At 33.6% G+C, this 25,944-nt stretch overlaps 2 protein-coding genes and 4 long non-coding RNA genes across 7 annotated transcripts; 3 read left to right on the forward strand and 3 right to left on the reverse strand.

Annotated features, from left to right (window-relative positions):
- Positions 1-2,093: 2,093 nt before the first annotated feature.
- LOC131628380 (uncharacterized) lies at positions 2,094-3,014 on the reverse strand. Its single transcript, XM_058899213.1, has one exon. It carries the CDS (start codon positions 3,012-3,014, stop codon positions 2,094-2,096), a length of 921 nt encoding a protein of 306 aa, XP_058755196.1.
- A 7,830-nt stretch (positions 3,015-10,844) lies between these two features.
- LOC131628363 (uncharacterized) lies at positions 10,845-12,780 on the reverse strand. Its single transcript, XR_009291760.1, has 4 exons — positions 11,696-12,780; positions 11,442-11,547; positions 11,250-11,340; positions 10,845-11,166 (listed from the first exon to the last, which is right to left on the reverse strand). It is a non-coding gene; the product is annotated as an uncharacterized LOC131628363 (long non-coding RNA).
- Positions 12,781-15,042: 2,262 nt separating this feature from the next.
- Positions 15,043-15,984, reverse strand: LOC131628364 (uncharacterized). Of its 2 annotated transcripts, XR_009291762.1 has the most exons (4): positions 15,830-15,984; positions 15,540-15,684; positions 15,180-15,242; positions 15,043-15,056 (listed from the first exon to the last, which is right to left on the reverse strand). It is a non-coding gene; the product is annotated as an uncharacterized LOC131628364 (long non-coding RNA). The 2 variants fall into 2 exon arrangements; XR_009291761.1 differs by lacking the exon at positions 15,830-15,984 and having other exon boundaries at positions 15,540-15,822.
- Positions 15,985-16,200: 216 nt separating this feature from the next.
- On the forward strand, positions 16,201-17,342 carry LOC131628381 (uncharacterized). Its single transcript, XM_058899214.1, has 2 exons — positions 16,201-16,232; positions 16,451-17,342. Exons 1-2 carry the CDS (start codon positions 16,201-16,203, stop codon positions 17,340-17,342), a joined length of 924 nt encoding a protein of 307 aa, XP_058755197.1.
- Positions 17,343-20,044: 2,702 nt separating this feature from the next.
- LOC131628366 (uncharacterized) lies at positions 20,045-23,534 on the forward strand. The gene is made up of 3 exons (XR_009291764.1): positions 20,045-20,415; positions 22,523-22,750; positions 23,178-23,534. It is a non-coding gene; the product is annotated as an uncharacterized LOC131628366 (long non-coding RNA).
- Positions 23,535-23,784: 250 nt separating this feature from the next.
- On the forward strand, positions 23,785-25,467 carry LOC131628365 (uncharacterized). Its single transcript, XR_009291763.1, has 4 exons — positions 23,785-23,967; positions 24,065-24,139; positions 24,224-24,392; positions 25,042-25,467. It is a non-coding gene; the product is annotated as an uncharacterized LOC131628365 (long non-coding RNA).
- Positions 25,468-25,944: the final 477 nt, after the last annotated feature.

Here is a 25,944-nt window from a genome sequence, read left to right on the forward strand (position 1 = left end):
TAAAGCTACACTTATTCAAACCCCCCCCCCCCCCTTTCTAAGTGTTTTTCTATCCTTCACACCCATGAAGGATATAAAATCCCAATCATCTGGCAATGTTGTCTTGGAGCATATTGGAAGCACTGCTTTGCACCCTGATGAACCAAAGGAAGCATTATATATATATATATATATATTATTTCCTTCGATTATTGTGTTATTTGATCTAATGTTTTCCTTATTTGCAAGACAAGCAAATCACTCTTCTTGATTCTTCTGCCCATTCTGATATTCCACCTAACATTGGTATTGATTCGCCTCAACCTATATCTAGTGGTGCAGCCCACAGCAAAGGTTTCTCAAATGCGGCCAATAAATCTAATGTAGGTGATGCTCAATGTAATGCCCGTATTTTGATTTATTATTTAATTAGGACTATTTTGTATTTATTGAGTTTTGGCGTATTTTGAGTGACCGAGTCGGTATTATTTCGGGATAGCGGATCGATAGTGAATCGAGAATTTTAATATTTTTAGTATTGGAAATATTATTAGAATAATATTTGAAGTTTATGGAATTTTCTGAATAATTAAGAATAGACCGGAAAAAATATGAGACATTGAGTAAAAAGGGAGTATACTGAAATAATTAAATGGGCTAGAGGTAAGTGTTGCATGTGTAATTTTATAGGCCCAATTAAAATGGAGAAGTGAGGCATGCCATTTAGATTTTAGAAAACCAGAATCATAACATTGTGGAGAAATAGCAAAGTATCATAGGAGGAGATAAAAAAGAAAAGAGAGGAGGCACGAAGCTTTGCCGTGAAGAGGAAAGAAATTGGAGAATTATGCAAAGATCGGAATGCTTGGATTCGACCGTAATTTCAATCTGAGGAACGAATTATAGAGCGGACTCTGAATAAAAGGTAAGGGTGGGGTTCTTGCTCTATAAACGGAGATATGATGGACCATATGTGGGGTTTATGGTATTAGTATTATCTCTATATGTTGGTATGATTATTAGTGCCCGTGATATTGCTGTGTGAATTTGCTGGAAATTGCTTGTAGAAATTGTTACTGTGTGATAATTGAATTGCACTGTCTGTGAATTATAATCGATGAATGATTATTTGTGATGTGAATGGATTAGTGATGTCGTGACTATTAATGTTATGGGATTAAAATTATTGATTAAGACTGAGATCAGAAGGAAAATATAAACTAGAACGAGGAGGAAAAATTATTAGGGACAGGGACCCCATATACATGGGACGGACGTCCCTTGGGAAGACCCCACTTTTTGTGTGGGGCGGGAGGCCCATCCATGTGGGGCGGTTGCCCTTTGGTTGCAATCAGTCCCTTATTAATCCAAAATCTCTCAAAATAATCACTTTTAACCAAAAGTTGCATTTTGATAAGTTGTTTGTTTTGTCAAGACCTACAACTTTCATGTTTGGAGATTTTCGAGTTTGTAGGCAAAAATTGAAGTTCCCAAAATTAGGTTAAAAATCACTTAAAACCCTAATTTTGACTTTTTGATTCTTAATGAATTCTTTGAATTTTATTTGATCAAATGTATTCAATAATAATATTATGATGATTTTAATCCTTAAAATTTCATAGTTGACCATTTTACTCAAAAGTCAAAGGTTGACTTGCACAATTGACTTTTTCCAAATAAAGTGCAATTTTGTGATTTTCTTATGAATCAAGGTCTCCTCTTCAAATGAATGATGGGAACGGATTATAATGTTGATTTGAATGTCCTTGAATCATATTTTGAGTCTTGGAACCATGTCCTGATTAAAAGTCAACCATCCAATGGAATTAGGTCAAAAACCCTAATTGAAGCTTCTGATAAACTTGAAGGTGATTGATCTTGCATTGAACTATCCTTGGACTTTGATATTGATTAGAGAATCCTTTGAATCATAGAAGAATGTTGAATTCCTTTTTGGGCCTCAAACCCCTAATTTGCCCAATCTCTTCTTGATCTGTCTCCTGTCTTGGGACACAAGCAAAAACGACAATCTTTTGTATTTTTGTTAGCAAATGATAAATGCATGATGATTATGATGATAATGATAATCCTAGTATATAAGATATGGTAGGATTTCAGTGGTAAAAAATCGGGGTACAACAGTAGACATACTTCCACTTGTTAACACTTGCAGCATAATGAAAGGAGATGTTATCAATGGGTACATCAGGAACTCTAGTTGCAAGTTTGCTAGAAGTAGGCTTCTTTTTAAGAGGGATGTCTGAGACATCACATTCAACATCAGTATCAGAGCTAGAGATAACATTGACCTTTCTCTTCTTGGGAATCACTTTGCTCCAAGTTCTTGGAGGACCAACAGTATCCTTTTTGGAGGAATCAATACCAGCTTTCTTTTTGGAGGGACTTTGACCAACTACCTTCTTGCCTTTTGTAGTCATGAACCTTTTGGCTATGCTAGGGTCTATACTAGCTATAAGGCCATTATCAAAATACTCATCAAGGTCTACAACTTCAGTACCAGTACCAGTACCAGTATCAGCTTCAGTACCAACTTCAGTATCGTCTTCAACAACAACATTCACATCAACACCAACTTTCTTTTCTTTAGAAGGATCCAACTCAGTATCCTCCATTGTTTCAACATCGTGAACAACATCTAGTTCAGCTTCCATATTAGGTTCATTAATTTCTTGATTCAATGGAACAGACACTCCAGGAACATCATGGTTTTCACTCAAAATTCTAGTCAAAAGTTCCTTGATAGCATTATGAACATATTTAGATCCTTCCCTAGTCTTATCACCAGAAGGAGTGGGAGACGAGGACTTATAAACATTACTAGTAAATCTTTCCTTAGGTCTTCTTGTAAGAGGAGTTATTGGCTTTTGCACCTTCAGATCATCCGCAGTCACCATCCTCAGAGGGACAGTGTCCAGAACTTCGTTAGGGTTCACAGTTTGTGCCCTAGAGTCGGATGAAAGATCAACGTTAGAGGACATATTCTTGGGAGATGATGAGCTTGGTTGTTGAGACATCTTGATCAACCGAAAATTGATGAACAAATAGTAGCTGTAGATTTTGGGGTGAGTATGGAAGATGAGGGAGTGGTTGATGATGGAAATAGGAATGGGATAGCGTGTAAGCGTGTGACTATTCCACTTTTGGTAAGATTGTAAAAGGAGAGGGAAATTAATTTTGTGGCCAATCAGAAATAAATTCAAATATTGAATATCTAAAATGTCCTTAACGATGTTCCCATATATGATTATTTTCTATAATCCCTCGTAAAGATAAATTCTTACTTACCCCTTAAGTTTTTAAATTGATTTGCATTTAAGGCCTTTATGAAAATGTCAGCAAGCTTCAGTTCAGTGGCCACATGCTCCAATGTAATCACTTTGTCTCCCACACGATCTCTTATGAAGTGATGTTCAATGTGAATATGCTTTGTTCTCCTGTGCTGAATGGGGTTCTTGGATATATTGATGGCACTTAGATTGTCACAGTATAATGTCATGACATTCTGTGTGACATTGTATTCGCTTAACATTTGTTTCATCCAAAAAAGTTGAGAACAACTGCTACCAGCTGAGAACAAGTTGACATTGTCTTCCATTCACATATTTTAGAATCCTCTTGACTTGATTTATGTGACTGACTTTGGGTTCTGCTTGATATCTAGCATACACACCAACTGCAAAGGAAATATCAGGTCTACTAGCTGTTAGATATAGCAGGCTCCTCCTTCTAGAGTTGGACCTTTAAGCCACATTCTCCTCATACCTCTCTTTAGCAGCTTCCCTATCAGATTGCTTGCAATGTTGAAAACGTTTCCATTGAGTTCTAGTCATAGGATTTTTCCCTAAGTAATTTTCAGATACATGAGCTTTCCTTTCAGACCCGAACTCATGTTTGTAGTTAACAGCTAAGCCTCCTCTAGCAGTAGTAGCAGTACCTTGTGGCACTTCCAACTTTCACTGAGGCTTAATCCAGTGCCCCTATGAGCCCTAGCCGACGATACATAAATCCTTGGACTAAATTCAGAACTCCCCCACCAATCTTTCTTGAGGTCTCTTCTCTCATGGGATAGCGCCTCTGGCCAGCCGATTTGCTTTTCCCCTTTCCAAGTTGTAGCCTTTGAAACTTTTCAGCAGCAACCTTATTAGTGACAACACTACACCTAGGGCACAGACACACCTGTGAACCCTTGTTTTTGCATCGATAGAGAAAATCCGCCAAATCTTTATCAGGCATTGGATACACTTCAGCTAAATCGACATTAGGAATTTCACCAGTCTCTTCCACCATATCAGCCTCATTATACTCAGTGATTTCGACCATGTTGATCTCCACTAGGTCAACAAACAAAGCTTATTCCTGGTGAAGAGGGTCAGCGTCAATCTTCATCATGCGACCTGCAAACTTCAGCATGCCTTCTTGAATTAACTTCTGAACAAGATCCCTGAAAAGATAGCATTTAGATGTATTATGGGCCAAATAATTATGATATTTACAAAATCCCCTTTTTTTCCTTTGTTCTAATTATGGCATTTTAGTACCTTGTGGTACTATCATTTGACCATCTTTAACAAACACATCAATAATTTCCTCACATTTTGTTACGTTAAAAGTATTAGATTTTGAAGGAAATTTTGGATTGTTTTCTACGGGATATTTTCCTTGTGTAGGTACCAAGGATCGACATTCATATGCAGATCCTGGCTTCATCTCAACCACGTCGACATTTACTTCAGTTGGTGAGGCATAATCAGCCTCATAAATAGGATTTGTCGCATCGTAATCGACAAAAGCTACTTTATCTTTTTTATACTTAGTATGTTTAACTTTCTCCAACCTTAGCTATTCGAGATGTCGAACTCTATCAGCTAACTGTGACATACTCTTTACAAATTTTGGGTCAATTTTCTTCCTAATGGAATAATCTAAACCCTCAACAGCCATCTGAACAAATTCATGTTCTGGCATTGCGTAAAACATCTAACTTTCAATGACCAAAACCTATTTAAATAATCATCAATGCTCTCAGCAAACCTTCTCTTGATCCCTGACAATTCTGCCAAAATAATTTTGGAATGCCTTCATAAAACTGTTCATGGAACTTCTTCTCCAATTTGGACCATGAGTCAATTGTATTTGGGGCCAATGAAGTAAACCATGTAAAAGTTTCCTTCGTTAAGGACGAAGGGAAGTTTTTTATTCTTAGACTTTCATTGTGAGCCAAATATTGTGACTTAGTTAGATACCTAGTAATATGTTCTATTGTTGATTCGCCATACTCTCCCCCAAACATACTGTATTTGGGTACTTTAGTTCCCCTGGGTAATTCAGTTTGAAGAATAAATTCAGCCAGTGGAGACGCATATAATGGCCTTTTGATCAACATTTTTGTAGTCGACCTACTAACACCAATGGTTGGTGTCTTTCTAACTCGACACCTTGGTATTGTTGGGGTCTGGGAATTTGTCCCTGGTGTACAATTTCCTCCTCCACTAAATTTGCCTTTAGTAGTGTAGGTACCACATTTTTCCTATTTATTTGAGGTGCCTTTCGAACCGGTGTTTGAGGTGCCCCTAAGAAATTGCATAAGCGAGTCAACTGGTTGACCAGTTGCGTATTCAATTCAGCAGATTCCTGCATCATAGGATTGAAAACAGTACCCATTTGGTTAGTTAACATATTAACTAACTCATGGTTACTATCATCCATTTGTTGCCTAAGCACCACTACCGAAGTATTCAACAATGACACTACTCTATTCTGATTGTCTCTATTTTGAGCATTTTTTTGCAGATCCCTGCAAAGAAGAACTTATATGCTGAGTGTTATCTGCTACCAGTATTGCATTCGACGTTGATTGATATCCCGGAACTAAGGAATACAGCATTCCATAAATAGGATCTAACGTGCCAAATGGGGTATATTAGACCTGAAAGGGATATTTATCGCCATTGTTGACCCTGGACTTACCGATGGAGGCAAAGGGATAGGTGTCACCATTTTCCCTGTAGTCGACTTTGTTATGGCTACATTTGTCAACGGAGGCAAAGTTGCGACCTGCGAAACTACTGGATCTATGGTAGTCAATGTTCCTGGTGGTATTACGTCTACATTGGAATTTGACATTCTTAATGTTTCATGTGGTCTACTATATTGTTTCGCACTTCTAAGCTTCATAAACTTAGATCAGCACAAGTCCCACTAGGCGTGCCATTTTGTTTACTGTGGAAATTAATAAACAACCGCTAGTCCTCTCAAAGCCTACAAACTAAGAGTTACTCGCAGGATTGACTAGTTAATCCTAAGACAAGTGCTAATGTAACCAAGGTTTCGACATTCTCAAATCGACACAGACTCTTACTTTACAACGAGATAGTTACCTACAAAGTTTTGACCAAGTACAGTTTCCACACGCATAAGTTAATGCTATCGACTGAAGGTCACTCGTGACCAACAAGACATTGCAACATTCAAAAGAAATACACAATGACTGTATCTTTGGTGAATTCTATTGTCGTGATAGAATTATGTTCAAAAATGTAAACAACAATGTAAAAAGACAATTTGAAAGTAAATGAAAATAAAACAAAGTGTTCAAAAGGAACGATAGAAAAATAAGGAAATTGCATTGAAGTGAAAATGGTGATTCACGTACATTAGCACTCTTGAAAACTTTGTTTCCTTGCTCTGGGAATATGAAGTTTCTACAAGTGATTTTTTGCCACAAGTGAACACACGAGCCCCTTCGTGGGATCTCTTATTTATAATACCATGAAATAACTGCCTACAGACTATACAACCACGTAATAACTGCCTATAAACCACATAACCAGCTGCAAGATCCTATGTAACTACTCCTTGTGCTTCTCGCGTTCATTTTAGGAGCCAAGTCTTTGCTAACTGCTGAAGTTTGAATTTCAAATTCCCTGCTCGATCCTTCCATTCGAAGTTGTCCCCAGCGTAAGCCTAACCACCCGTTTTTCCCTAAGTCTCAATCCTCTGCATGGTCGACAGAAGCAAAGTCGATGCACTGTTCAAGGTTTGTCGACCTTGACTATTTGATCCCTTCATTGCTCTGCGTCCTTTTTCTGAGTTCCCTTATAGACCCAATTTTGTGGGGTTCAAACCCTTGATCTGTAGGATTTTTCCTTCAATTTCGCCATCAACATCCCTTGCTAGATTTATGTACTGACACACTGAAATTGAAAGAACAACAACATGAAACTCTCGCCTCTCTCACGATATCTCTCGATTTGTGGTTGGATCTCTTTGATTCGTTAACAACAACAACAATTCATAAAGCAATAAATAATAAACCTTTATCCCAGAGAAACCTAAATCCCTAATCTCATTATTGTTCTTGATGATTACATGATTGCAAATTAAACAGACAAATGAAAAATGGAACGATACAGGCAAAAACGAAATTGAAAGCTCAGCGATAACACTTTAGGTAACCTTCTTCAATTTTTCTCTCTAATATGCGATCTGCTTACGTTGCTTCGTCTTCCTTTGTTTCAATTTTTTGTGGCTTGAATTTGTGAGGCGTTATTGAGTGTTGTGAGGTTTGTTTGGGAGGTTGCGGTTTGAGTGACATGAGCTAGTTCGGTGGTTGCTGTGAGTGAACACAGTAAGGTTGAGTTTGAGTAAAGAGGGTATTGTGAGGTTTAAAGTGTTTACCGAGTATTTGGGTGAGGGTGGTTTGATGGAGAGTTTTTTTTTCAGGGACTATGTGTTGTTGGAAGGGTGAGTTCCAGTGGTGTTGAAGGGTCTGGTTATGAGTGGTGTTCTGAGTGTGCGGGTTATGTGTGGAAGAAGGTTAAAGGTGGATTGAGGCAGAGTTTCACTATGGTTTGTTCTTGTCACTGCCTTCTCCTCCTCTTGAAACAATGTTGTTATTTATATGCTGGAATTAAGGGTTTTTGATGAGAGAATTGAGAGGATAAGATCAAGGACAAAATTTCTAGTGGAGGAATTTGAATTGTTTGCCGAGGTAGTGGGATAGTGGAGCAGCAAATTTGTACTGATTTTTGCTTGCTTCTAGTTTTTTAAGGTTGTAAAATGTGTAGGCCTGCATTTTTTTAGAATTGGTCTTTTTGTCTTTTATGAACTCTTGTTAACTTTGTGAATTTCTTTTGATTTGAATTTTAGTGGTATGATGGGTCTGAGTTATGATGAAAATGGGCCTCAGGCATACATGAAGATGATGATGCGCTGAAGAAAAATTCTCTTTCATGTTTTTTTTTCCTTTTCTCGGTGTAATTTGTCTGATGTATTTTGCTATGTACATGAAAGTGATGTTGTAATGCTCTCGTGGGACTATACTTTGTTCATGAGATGGGTAATGCCATTTTGTTTTATTTTATGAATGGATAGAAATTCTAAACTAATAACTTATGATGCAAATTAAGATATTCAATTAAATAAAAAGATACAAAAGATGTAAATTCTAATTAAAATGTAACAATAAGAATATAATGCAAGTAAGTCAAGGGCAACAAAATTTCATTGTTTTTTTTTTAATTTTCCAAATTTACTATTTAATTTTAAACTTATTTACTTAACAATCAAAATATGACATTTCAATTAGTAAATAAAACAAATATTTAAAATAAATAATAAAAGGATAATGGATGCAAATGAATTATAAGAGTAAGCAACAAAAATCGGATAGAATGATGTAAATGTATATATTATGACTAGATGCTATGTTGATGGATGAACTTATTAACAAATAAAAATTAGGGGTAAAATTTGGGATATGACACGAACTACACTAAATCGAAAGTAACTCACTATTATTCCCTACTATGGTACGTGGATAACTACTCCCAACTATGTAGTGGATAATATTTGAGATATTCATTTCATATTGACACCTTTACCTACAAATTAGCACGACTCAGAGTTCTATACATAAATATTATCGATGGAGACAAGCCTATGGTTATCTCTTTTTAGTAATTTCAATTTTTGCTATAGTGTTTTACTATTCATTTTAATATATATATATATTTTAAACTCCAAATTTTTGACAATTCATCTATTATATCTCCTACTAAATAAAATATTGGCACGTTGGCAAAAATTTCATGTGTCCCCTCTGTCATTATTTCTATCTCTCTCTTCCACATTGAACATTACTTCTTCCTCTCATCTCATCTCATGATATAAATTTTCACATAACACTGCTCGTAATTTCTTTTCAAATTAATTTTTCACTCAATCTAATCCAATTAAAACCCTAAAATTTTGCAGAATTCTTGCTAGTAGCAATTGTCGTTGTAGAAAAGAGGTTGGGATTCTAGGAATAGAGTCCTTGGATTTCATTCTAATTTTATGCCTTTCTACCTTCTCATGAACTCATTATTTTCCATAAAAACTACATTGATTTCTTCGTTTAAGGTATTTATCCTTTTCTTTTTTTTTTATGTTCTCCAACGTTTATTTGATTAATATTGTTATTTTTTTGTTTTAAGATTAATTGTGCAAGAGCTCTCATCAAATGTAAGAATCATCTTCATATCATGAAAATGATGTAGTGGTTAGTGTCAATTTCAACAATGTTATAACTTTTAGTTTTTTTTCTTTAGATTTCATGTGTTTCATTATTTAATTAATATTATTATCTTTTTGTTTTGGGATTAAAGGCGTAAGAACGCTCATCATATTGACGAAACGTGTTCCCATAAAAAATATTGGTTATTGTAAATTTCAACTAGCGGGATACCCGTGCGTACGCACGGGTACTGGTTTGGTACGCGAATTTGTTTACATAATATATTTATTTTAAATTAAAATCAAATTTTGAATCAAATTTTTTGGATCGTAATTACCATTTTTTGTATATAAAATATTTAATTGTGAAATGACATCAATAACAAATAATTTTTCTAATATTTAATTGTGCAAATATTATTTTAATTGTATAAACTTTATTAATGACATATATTAATATAATATAATTATATTTTAAATCATTAAATTAAAGTTAATGATAAGTGACACACATTTTTGTATTTTATTTTATTCAATAACACACATTTTCAAGTATATTTTTAAATTTATTTTAATTGAAATAAATTTTTCAATAATAGACTATTTCTTGTATACCATTTTTGGATCGTAAATATTTGGATCATAAATACCATCTTTCGTATATAAAAATATTTAGATCAATAATAGATTTTTTCCCGTATACAAATATTATTTATGCTTAGGTATCATTTACAAAAATATCTGGATCAATACTAAATTTTTGAATATAAAAATATTTAGATAAATAATAGATTTTTTTTTCCATTTATAAAAATAACACCATTTATAAAAATACATGGATTAAATATATTTTACCCCGTACACAAATATTATTTTTTCAATAGAGAATATTATTGGTATTAATTATAATTTGTAATAGAGAATATTAAAACGTATTATAAAAATGCAGTTATCAAGAAAACTCAATAAAAATCTTTTCTTTTGGTTACAAATATTTGTATTAATTATTATTAATATTAGAGACTATTTTTAGAGACTATTTTAAATTTTGATTTTCGTTGCAAAGAAATTATGTGGCTGTGGAAAGTTGGTGTTACGTCTAAAAAATGTGGAGGAGATTTAAAAAAATTAATATTTATGACTCTTAATATAACATAAAAATATTAAAGAATATTTATGACTCTTAATAGAACATAAATAAAAATAAATATTTAAAAAATATTAAATAAATAAATATTAAAAGATATAAACTAAAAATCAACAACTTTAATACTTAGTCGGAAAAAATCAACAATTTAAAAGTATTAATAAAACAACCTTTTTGGGAAAGAATTTAATTGAGACCTTGGTTTCATTTGACAACTTATGAAGGGAATAATTCCTAACTATTTTGGAATGCAAATTATTCTGAATATCTCAATCATATCATATACAATAACAATCACAAATCTTCCCACCTACAACTTTCATCTCTCATTATGATTACATGAATGCCTTATGTCAAATATAAAAAGAGAGGCTATAATAGTGGCGAAACACCACTTTAATTCAAGTCTTCATAGCAGCTAATAATCCATACCACCCATGTTGTCAGGCATTGTAGGACTGTCTTTATCTTCTTTTGGGAGTTCAGAAACAATAACTTCGGTTGTTATCATCAAAGACGATACACTGCAGAAAAATGATGGTAAGCAAAGTGGTTATATAACATACCAAATACTTTAGTATCCACTGCTAATTTGTAAATATCCTACCTGGTTATGTCAACCAAGAAGGTCCTAACCACCTTCAATGGATCAATAATTTTAGACTTAACCATATCTACATATTCACCTAATTACAAAGCTGCAAGAAAAATAGTTGACAACATAATCAATAATAATAACACAAACAAAAGAAACTATTTAAACACGACAACAACGAAAAAGAAAATGGGGAACACTGACCTTTGTTGGCATCATAACCAAGATTAGAATTATTCTGTTCCTAAAGTTTTCCAGCAACAACAACACCTTCAACTCCAACATTAGATACAATAGTGTGCACATGTGTCTGCATTGTTTGTGATAAAGAGTAGTAAAAGAGTGAGCAAATAAGATTGAAATTGAAGTTTTGTTTTTTTTGCTAAACAATGGAGCTTGTATATATATATATATATATATATATATATATATATATATATATATATATAAATCTGTACCCAAACTAATGCAGAACCAACTCAATACAATAAAATCAAGACCAGCCCAGCAAGTTACAATTATCAGTCACCCCATCAAAGTTACATAACCAATCCTACTATCTTAATGTTTGACCATTGGGATTCTGCATATAGGATACCTACAGACCAAACATAAAACCAGGTTATGCATCATTTCATGAGCCATGATTGATCCTGTTAGTAACCTATAAAGATAAAATCATTGGATTATATTTTCATATATGCAAGTACTCTCTCTCGACATAAATATTAAAACTAAAAATTATATGTGTTTGGCCTACACTTACCAACAATGCCAAATAAAACACAGTATATAGCACCAATTATCGGTAGGGGATCGATGCAAAAAAGGCACCGAATTTGCGTGAAAGTGAGATGCCAAAAAAAATTTATTAGATAAGAAGCATAAAAGTTCAAGGTATTTCTCCATGCAAGAAATAAAGTCGAATATTGTACCTAAAATGTAAGCATACACAGATGTTGTAGTTCCAACAACAGAACTGAAAATGCCTTCAATGTAGGCATACACAGATGTTGATCCAAATAGATTCTACAATGTGAGTTTTGTGATGAGGAAATCATGACGACTTAAATACATTTATTATAGGATAGGTTTGTAATCCTGACAGTATCAGAATAGAAGATTGATGGCAAGGATCTGTCATGGCATACCCCCACAACGATAGAAACGAAAATTAAGATTGAACGCTTACTTGTAGTTCTTCAAAAATTTGCCATTACCGAATGCAAGCTGAGATAAGAAATCAACTCTGTGGAGATAAATTGCATGGCCATTAAAGACAATAGATCGTGTGTGCTTCACCAAATATGGGCTACCACACAGGATCCAAAAGATTTTTACAATTAAACTGTGGATAAACTTTGCCTATACACATTACATAAAGGAAATTATGCATCAGCATGCACTTATTGACAAACACCATATATACATGTAATAAATAGATAAAGGTAGTGAAGAAGAATACTCATAGCCTTGAAATCATAGGTAAGGCAGAAGACACCATAGCAATCAGGCTTACCCTTGGGATCGTGAGTTTGTGCAACTGGAACCTGCACTTGAATTAAAATCAAAACCACAAAAATCATATGATTACTACACAATAACAATTGAATGAGATGACAAGAGATCTCTTTCAGTTAATCATAGGTCATAGTTTCAAACCCAACCTGGGATATATAGTACGTAATTTCCCCCACCAAAGTTCACTTTTAGTAACGTCATCCATAAAGACGCCTTTGTCGCTAGGAGAAAGACTTGTTAACACCAGAAAGTGTTGCCAACGCTCCATCAGAAGTAACAAATGAACCTTTCTCATACTTGATAGCCTGCTCATACTGCTCTACACCAAATACAAACAAATTGCATTTGTAAAGAACTGCGTTTAAATAACAATACCCGAGTTCAAATTGCCTCTAATATACGACGTGCTTCAAACACTCCAACAGCAACCGTAAGCCACAATTGAGTAGTAGTGATAAAAGAATAAAGCAACTCTTGCTGGAAAGTAAAAATCTTGTTGTCACTCTAAAAATTCACCAACAATCTTGTTGTCATATTGTTTCTGCATGAAAAGTAAATAGTTATCAACCAATAGAGAAAAACTCATGGCACTCCCAAATCTACAATAATAATATTCAGAAGCAACAATGTCAAGCTTAGTATAATTTTTAAAATGAATAGAACATGCATATCAATCGCTTCTTGTTAGCGATACCGGCAAGCTTCTGTCTTTTTTCCTCCGCCGATTTCCAGAGCCAGTTAGTATTACCGCTTTGATGGAGCAGCGGCAGATGCAGTTGGACAACCTAAAGGAAGGGAATGGGAGAGTAAATTAATGAAAAGATAAAGATTGAGGAGAAAACTAAGAGGAACACTGTTTGATATGTTGAGGTCATGTGAATGCACTTGTACAACAGCATTGTCAATTTGTCATTGTTTAAATAGGGTACCATTGAGACTCTGTTCCAAAACTACATCACATACATCATTAATGAGCAGATTTTGGCCTTAGCATTTAACAATGCATGTGCTTCCTTCTCCTTAAACAAACACGAAAAAAATCTAGATCCAAACAATACAATTTAAACAAAATAAAAAAAGATGGCAAAACATAGTAACAGTACCTTCGACGGTTCCAACAGCAGATCTCAAAGATCCCGAATTCTGTTTTGCATAATCATAAAGACTGGACATGCAAACAAAAGCATGAATAGCAGCAATTCTCACAAACCCAAGATGCTTCAGTTATTGTTCTAGATGGTGATCATCTATCTTATTCTCTATCTCTTTCTGCATGAATTCAATGTTTATTAATCTCACAAGATCTAATAATATAGGTTCAGTAAGAAGGTTCAAGGACTTTCAGAGAGATCAAATAACTTTCAAGAAGAATATAAAACAGTGTTATCAGCATGCTAAGACGAAGTATTAAACAATTTAAAAGGAGTGAACTTCACGAAATGGATCTCAAATCCAGAAATTACAAAAACTCACCATCAAAATCAGCAAAGTGTGTAGATCAAGTGCATCGTTCAGTTGAAACTGTTCCGGAACTGCAGCCTTCTGTTTCGTTGAGGTCGCTACAGTCAAAACGGATTTTCACTGCTACAGCTATCCACTTCACCTTACAATCCACTTTCATCTTATTCTTCTTCTGCAATATAGTAGTGAATTAATCAAACAGGGAGGTGATGGGAAGATGAAAAGAAATGACTACACTAAGAGAATAGAAATTGCCTATGGAATCATCCACTTTTCCGCTATAATCAAAGAGACATGTTTGATGCTTCAAATGAATATAAATAAAGGTATTCCAAAAAGAAAAATGAGTGAAGTTATTTCACAGATTGCAAAATTATTGAATTTGAAGTTAAGTATCCAGTCTTGAATCGGTCCACTCAAAGAATTATTTGTCATAAACCTACATCCAAACAGCAAAGTTAAATCAACAAAGGAAAAACAGCTAATTCTTTAGATATCAACATATAGATGTATTATTTTGGTTAATCTTATGGTCGGCCGGTAAATGAATGTTCACTTACATGTAATTTAGCCTTTTCAATCCCTGGATTGAATTTGGGATTGAACCAGAAAACATATTGAAGCTTAAATCTCTGCAAGAAGTAAGAATTTATTTTACTATAATGTTCAAGTAATGGTCTTATGAGAACTGCAGCCCTGCATAAAGCTCAACCGAAACGAATAACAAACTGGTTCCCGAAGAAACAGGCTGCATCACCGACTCAAACCGCCACTTCCCACAAAATTTTGCTAACCAATCTGCATAACCACCACAAAAAGTTCTTGCAGAAAACAAAACTAAACAAAAACCAAAAGTCGGTTCAGCCAAAGTAAATAGTCTTTGTACCAAGATTCATGACACAACAATCTAACAATGAAGATTATAGAACAACAAAACATTGGTTGGAACTTGAAACATACCATATTGGAAAAGAACTTGCGACCGAGATCTCCTGAAACCCTAATCCCGTGGAAGGGTCGGATCTGGAAAAAAAGTCATGTTAATGAGAATTGACAATGGATAAGGTCAAAAATCATCAAGAAAACAGCTGCAGGGCAAAAATAACCAAAACCCTAGTTCATCATTTTCCCAATTTTACAAACCCTTCAGAAATTATCAGAAGAACATTGTTCATCAAACATCAAAACCTCAAACACAGATAAATCCCAATATTCATAAAAAAACCTAAACAATTTGTTAATCATTTCCCTTAAAATCAAAACCCTTCAGAATCGTGAGAGAGGAAGAGAGATCAAGAAGAAAAACCAGAAATACCTCACCCGAGATTCAGATTCGTAGCTTTCGTCATCATCTTCATAGATCTTCAACCAACTCAACTCATTCATCTAAAATCGTTCAACATCGTTCATCACGAACCCAACAACATCAACATCACCATCATCGTGTTCATCATCGTCCTCAGCACTCAACAGAACAAACCGTGTCAGGAAAGAATACAAATTGCATCTGTAGGAAGAAGGAAGAAGGAAGAAGAAGAGGGAGAAGGAGGAAGAAGAGAGAAAGTGAAGGAAAGGACGAGAAAGAAAGAGAAGGAAAGAAAGAATGATACCTGCAAACAGTGTATTCATTGGGAAGACCATGACTGCTATTGCTGTTTTGCAGAGGAAACTTTTCTACTTTTTCTCGTCCATATGCAACCGGTTTATGGGTTGAATAATATAAAATAATGGAGACAGCCAATGAATGGCACAAAAGGTACCAATTATGTAACTAATACCATCTAATTGTCTGACAAATGGTTACTTTGGACCTAATTTTCCCCCATAAGTGAGATTTGTCACCAAATAAAGCAAGGGTTAAATTGTATAATCCAGCACAGTTTTCTTTCTTATATTATAGATTATGTTATGTTGTACACATAGTTTCAAGCATCTTCATGCCAACTATATAAGATTACATGGTCTTTTATCTTTGGATATAATGTCATTACCTTCAAAAGATCTATATTTCAAGTACCAATTCTCTTGTATGACTAATTCTCCTATTATATAACTTTAATTTTACTTTTAATATCTTTTATATATTTTATGTGAATAATTGTTTTCTGCCATATTAAATTATATAGGATACTCATTTTATATATATTGTACTTTTTCTCTATGTATAATATTTAAGAGTGCTAATGCATCATGTTAGATATTTACTCTGTTTCTGATGTTTTTCTTTGCAGGGTTCATAATGGAGAGGCTACATCCTTTTGGTTCAGCAAATGGGTGGATCAGCAGCCCCTCTCGGAAGCATTCCAGGAGCTATACGCGAAGGCTATCAGGCCGTTCATGCTGGTGGCTGAAGCTGGGTGGTGGGACGGGCCGGTTTGGCGCTGGAAACCGGATGAGTGGCTGTCGGACTACGACCACGACGATGAATATCTTTTGACGATGCTGCTGCAGTGCCTCCCAAGTCTAGACTGTAACAATTTGAGTAGGGGCGAAATCGTTTGGTTACCGGATGAAACTAATGGGTTTTCATTTAAAAGGTGTGCTTCTGAAATATGCAGGAGGGATGTGAATCTGGGTATGCATTCTATTGTGCTGAAAAAATTAAGTTTTCTTTGGCAACTCAGTGTACCTTCTAAAGTGGGTATTTTCGGATGGAGGTTTGTGTTGGGGAGGTTACCTACGAGAGATCTTCTGAAGGCGAGAGGAATCATTGGCAATGATTCCGAATGTGGCTGCGTTTTCTGCTCCTCTGTTCCAGAAAATCTCAGTCATCTTTTTGACTCTTGCTCGGTAACCAGAGGAATTTGGACAAAGGTGGGTCAATGGCTGGGTGACTCTGTGAATTTGTCCTTGGAGGAGTTGAGGAATTTTTTGGATCATGCTGATAAGGTTAAGGCTAAAGAAGATCGTTTAACTGTGGGAATTATTCGGTTATCGACTCTGTGGAATGTTTGGTTGATGCGGAACGCCATCATCTTTAAAGGCATTATATTCTGCTTTGATGAATGCCTCTCGGCGATCGTTATGAGCTCGTGGAAGTGGTTTAGAATAGTTAACGAATCTTCTTTAAATTGTAACTTTTATGCTTGGCATACTTTCCCTCTATCCTGTATAAAGAGGTGATAGCTCGTGTATTCAGTTTCCGATTTTAATCCGGTTTTTAATCTCATTACTTATTAAAAAAAAAATCTAACAATACACTCAAATAAAAATAATAAGACTCCGAGACTTGAAAGTTTGATTTTCTTTTCTGCTTTTTGTATTCATGTTTTTTAGAATTTCTTTCGTCAATCCTCAAAATAAAAAGATTCATGTCAAGGCATATATTTATAATTTTATGATTTTAAATAGGGTTTACATTAATTTTAAGTACTTTTCTACAAATAGTTTATTTTTTTGTAAATTTTTAGTCAAATTTTGAAGAATTGTACAAAAGCTTGATATGTTCTGAAATAATTCTAACCAAAAAAAATTTAGGGTACTCTCGTTTATTATTTTTTCAGTATAACTTTGAAGAATTATGAAAAAGCTAAATGTTCTAAAATTATTCTACCCAAATAAAATTTAGGGCACTTTTTGCACAAAATTTGGAAGGAAATAAAAAAAATGAAGAACTTGGCAAGTTTCATGAACTTGCACAAAAACACATATAAGAGCAGCATGTTAAAATGCCAATATGGTGGTGCATTTAAGTGAGAGAATTTTTCTATAAATTTTATCAAACATCACACTTCACAAATTCGTAAATATGTTTATTAAAAGAAATTATTCATATTTTATGTTTTACCCATTCATATCATTAAAGGTTGCAAATTAGTTAGTGATTTTAGTGAACTAAAAGGGTCAAACACTGTAGTAATGTAAGGAGAGGTCTGGATTTATAAATTATAAAATGATACAATTTTACATATTCATAAAGCAAAATAAATGGCTTTAGTTTCCAAGTTTGTCTATGGTATGATTAATGTATTTATTTTCATATTTTTCTTTGCACCAATCATTGAAGGTAAACTATTTATATTTTTTATAAACTTCATTTTTTAATTTGTATAATTAATATATTTTATCAAATATTATTTAAATTATTTTATTCTCTTTTTTACAGCACCTAAAGGTTTCAAATGTTTGACAGATGCTGATTGTTTACGTGTTCATTGTAAGAAATCATATAAAGCTGTTTGTATTAATAAACGATGTAAACGTGTTAAAAGTTTAGATTTAGCTTGTGAATGATTTTGTATTTAGGTTCATATTTAAGATTTTCTATTTATGATGTCGTGTAATATTTGTGTTTCCATTCAATAATTTGAATTTTTTTGTTTTTCTGTTTCATGGTAATAAAATGAAGTAAGATATTTTAGTCTCTCAAAATAATTATAGAGGAGAGATTAATCCCTGGAAAAAAAATCTCTATTAAATTTTTTATAAAAATTTAAACGAGCCATGTTAGTTACTCTACTAATATTTTTTTCAAACCGATTTTTTTTTTTTTTACTTTTGAACCGTGACTGGACCACCAGTGAATATCCATTTTAGTCCATCACAAAAAGGAGAGTCCAAATATGTCCCTTAGAAAAAAAAGGTCTCTATTTAATCCCTTATAAAAGTTAACTGAGTTGTGTTAGTCCCTCTTTTAATATTTTTTCAAACAATTTTTTTCGTATTTTTAAACTATGACGGGACTTGACAAGATAGACCTGCTTTCAGAAATTAAGTACGGGTCAAAGGTTGAGTTCCTTTTCACATGGTCTTCAGAATCTAAGTTTCCACCAGAAGCTGGGTTTCCTAGATGTGAGACATTAAAATCTTATCATTCAGAATTTCAGTCATCATATTCTAATCTTTCATAATCTGAGTCTCAAGCTTCTCTTCATATGTTCCTATTAGAGTCAAAGTCCGGTAAATTCTTTGACTAATGATCCTGCACACTTGAACATATCTTAGTGTACCTAATTATTCATTAAATACTTTGTTATCATAAAAACCCAAGTGATATGATATAAATCAATTTTCTTCCAACATACCATGTGTATTATTTTCGCCACAAGTATTATTTACAAAAGCAAGAAATTATCCTAAATCACCTAAGCCACAAGGTAAAACCGCGGCGTATAATTTTGACTTCAAACTTTGGCGCAAGCCCAAAAAATTATACACCGCCAGATTTTCCCTCTTTTATTCAGTTTCCCTCTCTTGATTATTTTGTTTTCTATTTTTTTTTAAATTAAAAAAAGAAAAAAAGTTTAAAACATAAAAACATTTTTCTATTTTTTTTAAGATTAAAAAAAACTAAAACATTAAAACATCAAACACTTTTCCCTCATTCATCAAACACGTTTCTGATCCGGTGACCTTTCTTCTTCCTCTCCTCTCGCTCACAGCTCTGTATCACCGATTCTTCCTCAAAAAATCCAAAAGTCATCTCCGTTAATCAACTCTCTGCATTCTTAAACCCTTAGGCTATGTTTGGGAGTTTGGAGGGGAAGGGAGGGGAGGGCTTTGGAAAATAGGAAGAATTGGGTGAAAAAAATAAAAAAGATTTTGGGCAGAGGGTTTTGGAGGATTTGGTTTTATTCATAACACCAAAAACCCCATAAAATGGGGAACTCAAAAATTGTATTAAAGGAGGGTTTTGGAGGATTTTGAAGGACTTACATAAATTTTGTAAATATTGTTTAGGTTGTTATACTATTTTGAAAATTAAAAATTTTGTAATGATAATGAGTCTTTTATCATTCTAAACAAAATCATTTTTTCAAAAAATGTCAAATATTTTTCTATATTATTTTAAAAATTCGATTTCAAAGACTTCCCCTCTGCTCCAAACTCCCAAACATAGCCTAAACCTTCTTCGTTTCTCCCTAAATCTTCTCCGCTTCTTTGCATTGTAAACCCTAAATCAATTTCCCTAAATCTTCTCGGTTTGACGAAGAAGTACAGATCCACGGCACTACCTCGTCCCATAGTTGTCACTTTTCCACTCAATAACACCAATGTCTCAAAACTATCTCTAGCTTTTCCACTCTTCCCTCTTTCAGATTCAAAGTCTCTGCCATGGTTTTCACCGTCACCACCACTAAAGTAGTCCCCTCCGTCATTTTCGGCGGCGGAAGAGTTGGAAAGGCTTTACAAGACATGGGAGAAGGCCAAGACGTTCTTGTGAAACGTGGAGATTCAATTCCTCTTGATTTTGAAGGTCCTATTTTGGTTTTTACTATGAATGATGATCTTGATTCTGTTCTTCAAACCACTCCTCTTTCCCGATGGAACGATATATTGCATCATTTTCTTTTCAACTGAAATGCTGATTTTGTAACATAACTATCACAATTCTTTAGGCTTGTTTTGATAATTCATATAAGTGTTTCAAAATTCTAGTTAGGGTTCAATCAATTTACTGAACTAATGGTATATAGGTTGCATTATTTAACCCATTTATGTTGAATTTATTATTTTCTTGTTTCAACATTAGCTGTTGTATTGGTTTATTGATCTGAATTTGTGATATTGGTGAATTACTTATTTATATTTTTGCAATGATTTTGTTCGTACTGCTGCTAATAAATTGATTACACCATTTCACACTTTTTCCCCCTGTTCTAGCATACTTGTTTTTCAAATTATGTCATGTTTGGGTGTGCAGGGCCGGTCCTACGAATTTGGGTGCCTTGGGCGAATCAAAAGAGTGATGCCCCTATAATTTTTTTAACAATAAATGCACAAGGATAAAAGAAATAATTGGATAAAAAAACACATTTTCATTTAACATTATGCAAAAAGAATACAAGTATGGATCTTTGAATCAATATTTATACTACATCAAAACATAAATCACTATAAAGAAACTTATTCTTCTTCTTCTTCTCAATATTTTTTCAAATACTTAGATCAAACCTTGATATTTACCTTTCATGTTTGATCCATTATCATATCTTTGTCCTCTCACATTATTAGTATCTAGACCAAGAGTTTCTAATACATTTTGTAATTCTTCAAACAATCTTTGACCTGTTGTGTCATAGACTTTAAAAAATTCTTTAAAAAACTCTTCAATTTTTATTGGACTTGTAGAAACATTCACACAGCGTATAATGAGAGTCATTTGTTCTTGATGACTTACATCAAGAGTACAATCAAAAATCACATAAAAATATTTTGCTTCTTTGATTTTTTCGACTATTGCACTTTTGACTTCATTACCTAACATGTTAATCAATTCATTTTGAATCTTATAACTAAGATAATGATAATGAATTTCATTATTCTTAATACGTCCAAAAAAATTTGTATGACAGGATCCCATTCTGCAATCATTTCAACAGAAAAAGAAAGTTTTCATTTTTATCCACATTAATCCTCTCTTCTTTTTTTTTTTTTCATGAAATGCTAAATTTTGCTCAGCAGGATATCTAGTAACTAAAACTATCCTAAGATTATTAATAATATAAAATATTCTCTATATTATTATTTTAATTTTAGTTCCTCAATTAAAATTTTTAGCTGTTAAAATTATGGATATATTAATTGATTTTATTTTAGGGGAATTAATTGATTTTATTCTACTCTAAATTTATTCTAGGGAAATTACATTCTTTTATTAATTTTGACTTTGTAGTGCTCCTATAATTTTGTTAGCCAGTATTTTTCAAAAAAAAAATTCTAGCAAGTATTTTTATAATAGAAAATTCTCTTTTAATACATATAGGGATTAAAAAAAACTTTTTTTGGTGCCCCTAAAATTATGGGGCCCTGGGCTCCCGCCCTGCGAGCCCGTGCTCAGGGCCACCCCTGTGGGTGTGAATTTATTATTATTATTAACAAGCAATGATTTTGTTTGTAATGTTGACAACAAATTGATTATATGATTTTACACATTTTCCCTTGTTCTAGCTTGTTTGTTTTCCAAATTATGTCCTTTTCTGGTATTATCACTGTTATTAATAATTTTCTCAGGATGATGTTGTTTCTGTCATGAGTTCATTCTGCAACCACCTTAGTTGATTATGTGAACAAAGGCTCAGTGACAGATGCACATCTTAGTTATTTCGTCTCATTCATTGGAAGACATATGGAAAATATTTTACCAATCAAATTGGTGAAGATAATCAATTCGATTTGTATTGTTCGCTGTTTTAGTCAAATATGCTTAGTGCAGGAAAGAAGATTTTGTCAAATATGCATTGTGCAATCGCTTATAGCATGACAAAGCATCCTAGGACATGGTTTATGCCATGAAATAAATGTTGATTTGACATTACAACTTTGCTTTAGCTGCTTTTGAACAATTGATAGTTGGTTAATAGGTTAGGGCCAATTCCAATAACGAAAGAAGATTTGGGAAGTGACCATTGCTTGTTGGAGAATTGAACATCACAATGAGAGATTAAACTGCAGCAGTTGGAGATATAGAATTCACTGATAATTATAGCTGGATAAGGAGTAGAAGGCGGTTCATCATGGGAATAATCAAAGTGTTAGGATTCAAGAAGCAATGTCTGATGCATTTGTTGTTAAAGATCATTGTGGAGAATGTAAGTTTTATCATCAACTTTGTATATATATTTGAAACTAATATTTTGTTGAATATCTAGATTTTGTTTGTAAAAGACATTGCTTTTATGATTATGAAGTGTACATAAAGCACTGTCCACCAATGCTTGATGATGATTGAAATTGAAACTGAGTACTACAATTATGTTGAACATTTTTATACAGACTTGAGAAAAGTTATGGAGTATGCAAGTTTCATCCATAATAGACTTAAAGCTACTTCAGTAAAAGAGTTGGATGAACTGGTTTGTGAGATGCATGAGATGTTTAGATTTGACTTTGCTATTAACATACTAAAAGCCATTTACATTAATTAATTGTTAATTGTGAATTTACCTTTATCAATATTTGTTTAAAATGTTTGCATCTTTAACGACTTAATGAAAATGAATCTAATGAAATTTTCAGATGATGATTCAATGCTAGCGGTGTTATGGCGTCTGCAGCAAGTGGTTGCGGCATCTCCGACAAATGGTTAACAGCATTTTCTATGATTCCATACTCTTTCTTGATGCCATACTGCATTTTGATTTGTGCAGGAAGCAGTTGGTGCGAGAGTTAGGTTTACAATTACTCACATTACTCCAAAGAGACTAAGTTTCTGTTTGGTTATAAGAACTATCTAATGCTGAACTTTGTGTTTTATGACCATGTTAATTGTCAGACGACTGCATAGTAAAAGTTGGAGAAAGGCAATAACTTCAATGTAATTGAGGAGAATATAGTGCCAAGATCGGAGATGGGCTTTGTTGTTGCAACCAACAAAATACTCCCTCCGTCCCACAATCAATGACCCAAATGGAATAAAATGATGTCCCAAAATGAATGAACCATTTCAATTTCCAATACACTTTTTCCAATTTTACCGTCTAATTAATAAAAAGTTCACAATTCCCAATACATAATAAGGGTACTATAGTAAAAATAATATTCTCTCTCTTACTTTTTTACACTTTTCTTAATCCGTGTGAAATGGTGTGCTGGGTCACTCATTGTGGGACGGAGGGAGTACTTTTTTAGGCCGAAATTCTCTGATCATCATTACTTTCAGTCTTTATCACCTAAGACCACCGTGAGAGAATATTCTTCACATGGTGGTATTATCAAAAAATATCTCTTAGGTTCAGATTCATGTAATTGTTTCATCTAGATATAGTTTTACCGGTCTGAACCATGGACAGATGCAGATATAATAAAGGTGGGCTCACAGCTCTTTTCTCTTACCTTTTTTTCTTTTCTTTTTGCATCTCTATAATTTCAGTGAGTCACTTTAAGTCGTATGAATGGAATTGCAGATGGTTCAGAATGGTGTTCACAAATGTTCAAGAAAATCTGAGTCTCATGTTAAGGAAGAGAACACAGTTCCTGAGGTGAGAAAGCTCATTCCAACAACTCTTAGTGTTTTTTTGGTATTTATGAATTTCTTAACTGATTGATGTGTGGATGTACTCTAGGAGGACCACAAGGATTCTAAGTTGGAGGAAAATCTCACCTCACAGCTTCCTCCAATTTGTGAAGAGGTATGTTAATATCCATCTTGGATCTTGTTAATAGCAGACAGACATCTTTCATGACATAACAAAGTAGGCCAAGCTGCATGACCGCGAGGCATCATTTCCACTGGTAAATTCCTTATCGTTTGGCACCTCAGTGACTATTATTAATCCTTATTTTAAAATTCCTTATCGTTTGGCACCTCAGTGACTATTATTAATCCTTATTTTAGAAACACTAACCAAATAGAAAGGAAAGAATTAAAGTGAGGTTATCCTCATGAATTAAAATGCTCATTATTTATTAATCTCAAGAAAAAATTTATTTCAAAAAGATTTTGTTTTGTTTGAAATTTAAAAACCATCTAATTCTTTTAGTAGTGCCCGCAAGTCTGCAACCAGCATTTTCCAAAATACAACCCTTGGATAACTAGCTTAAATTTTAAGTCCAACTTGCAGTCACAAAATTGACTTCTAAAGTTAGGATTGACTAGGCTTTTAAAGCTCTATTTAGACTTTATCTACAGTCAATGTGGGACTAAGTTTACTGGGAAAAAATGGCCCCTTAGTTAATTATATTATTGTTTGAAGATGGTGTTGGTTGCATAAATTCTATTTGATCAAGTTTTTCTCCCATTTGCAATCAATAATTGAACTCATCATTTTACTTGTTGTGGCTTTGAATTCAATTTGCTGTAGAAAATGCTGAAGGAAACTCTTATTTCCAAACAAGGTAAAATGAAGCAAAATGGTTAACGTTTGCCTTCATTTGATTACAGGAGTTATTTGATGACCAATACTTGCAATCACACAATATAGAAAGCTGGTGCAAGACTCACACAAAGAGACCAGAGTTTGTGGATCAAGTTCCGAAATCACTGTTTAATTTAATAGACAAGTGTCTAACAGTGAACCCAAGGAGTAGGATTAGTGTTGAAGAAGTTTTAAGGCATGAGTATTTTGCCCAATGCAATGACATCATGAGAAAGACAAGGATCATTCGACGTGGTCTCGGTTTAGAAACTTCAACTTCCAGAGCAGCAGTCTGAGACCAGTTTCATGAATTGTAGGTGCTTAATTGGTTAATGTTCAACTAGAAATAAAGCTGACTGACATGATGTATGTTCATAGAAATCTTTCAATCTCTCTACCAACTTGGCCTTAATTGTAATTAATTAGATTCTAATCATCAATATTATTGTTAATTTTATATTGATCAATATTTATATATATATATATATATATATATATATATATATATATATATATAATATGACATATTTATGTAATGATACAGAAATAAACCGTGGCAAAATAAATGGTTTAGAATGCATAACATATAATCACGGTTTTAAATCTGTGGTCATAACCAAACCGTGGCTATATCTTGAATCAAAACTGTATTTTAAACGTTAAATTGAAATCGTGGCTTTACCATATTGCCACAGTTCTGTAATCATGGCAAATATAAACCGCGACCTCAATCAAACTATCTAAACTGTGGCCTATAAAAGCCACGGTTGTAAAAAAAACGTGGTATATACCAAAAAACCGTGGACTATACTTTAGGCCACAGCCGCATATCCCACAGTTGGATTTTCGTGGCCAAACCGTGGCCTCAGCGTTACGCCACGGTTATTTTGCATATAACCTCAGTTTCTTGGGCGTGGCAGGAGACCTTT

Source organism: Vicia villosa, unplaced genomic scaffold (genome assembly GCF_029867415.1).
Source record: "Vicia villosa cultivar HV-30 ecotype Madison, WI unplaced genomic scaffold, Vvil1.0 ctg.000449F_1_1, whole genome shotgun sequence".
In the NCBI taxonomy this organism is placed as follows: Eukaryota; Viridiplantae; Streptophyta; class Magnoliopsida; order Fabales; family Fabaceae; genus Vicia; species Vicia villosa.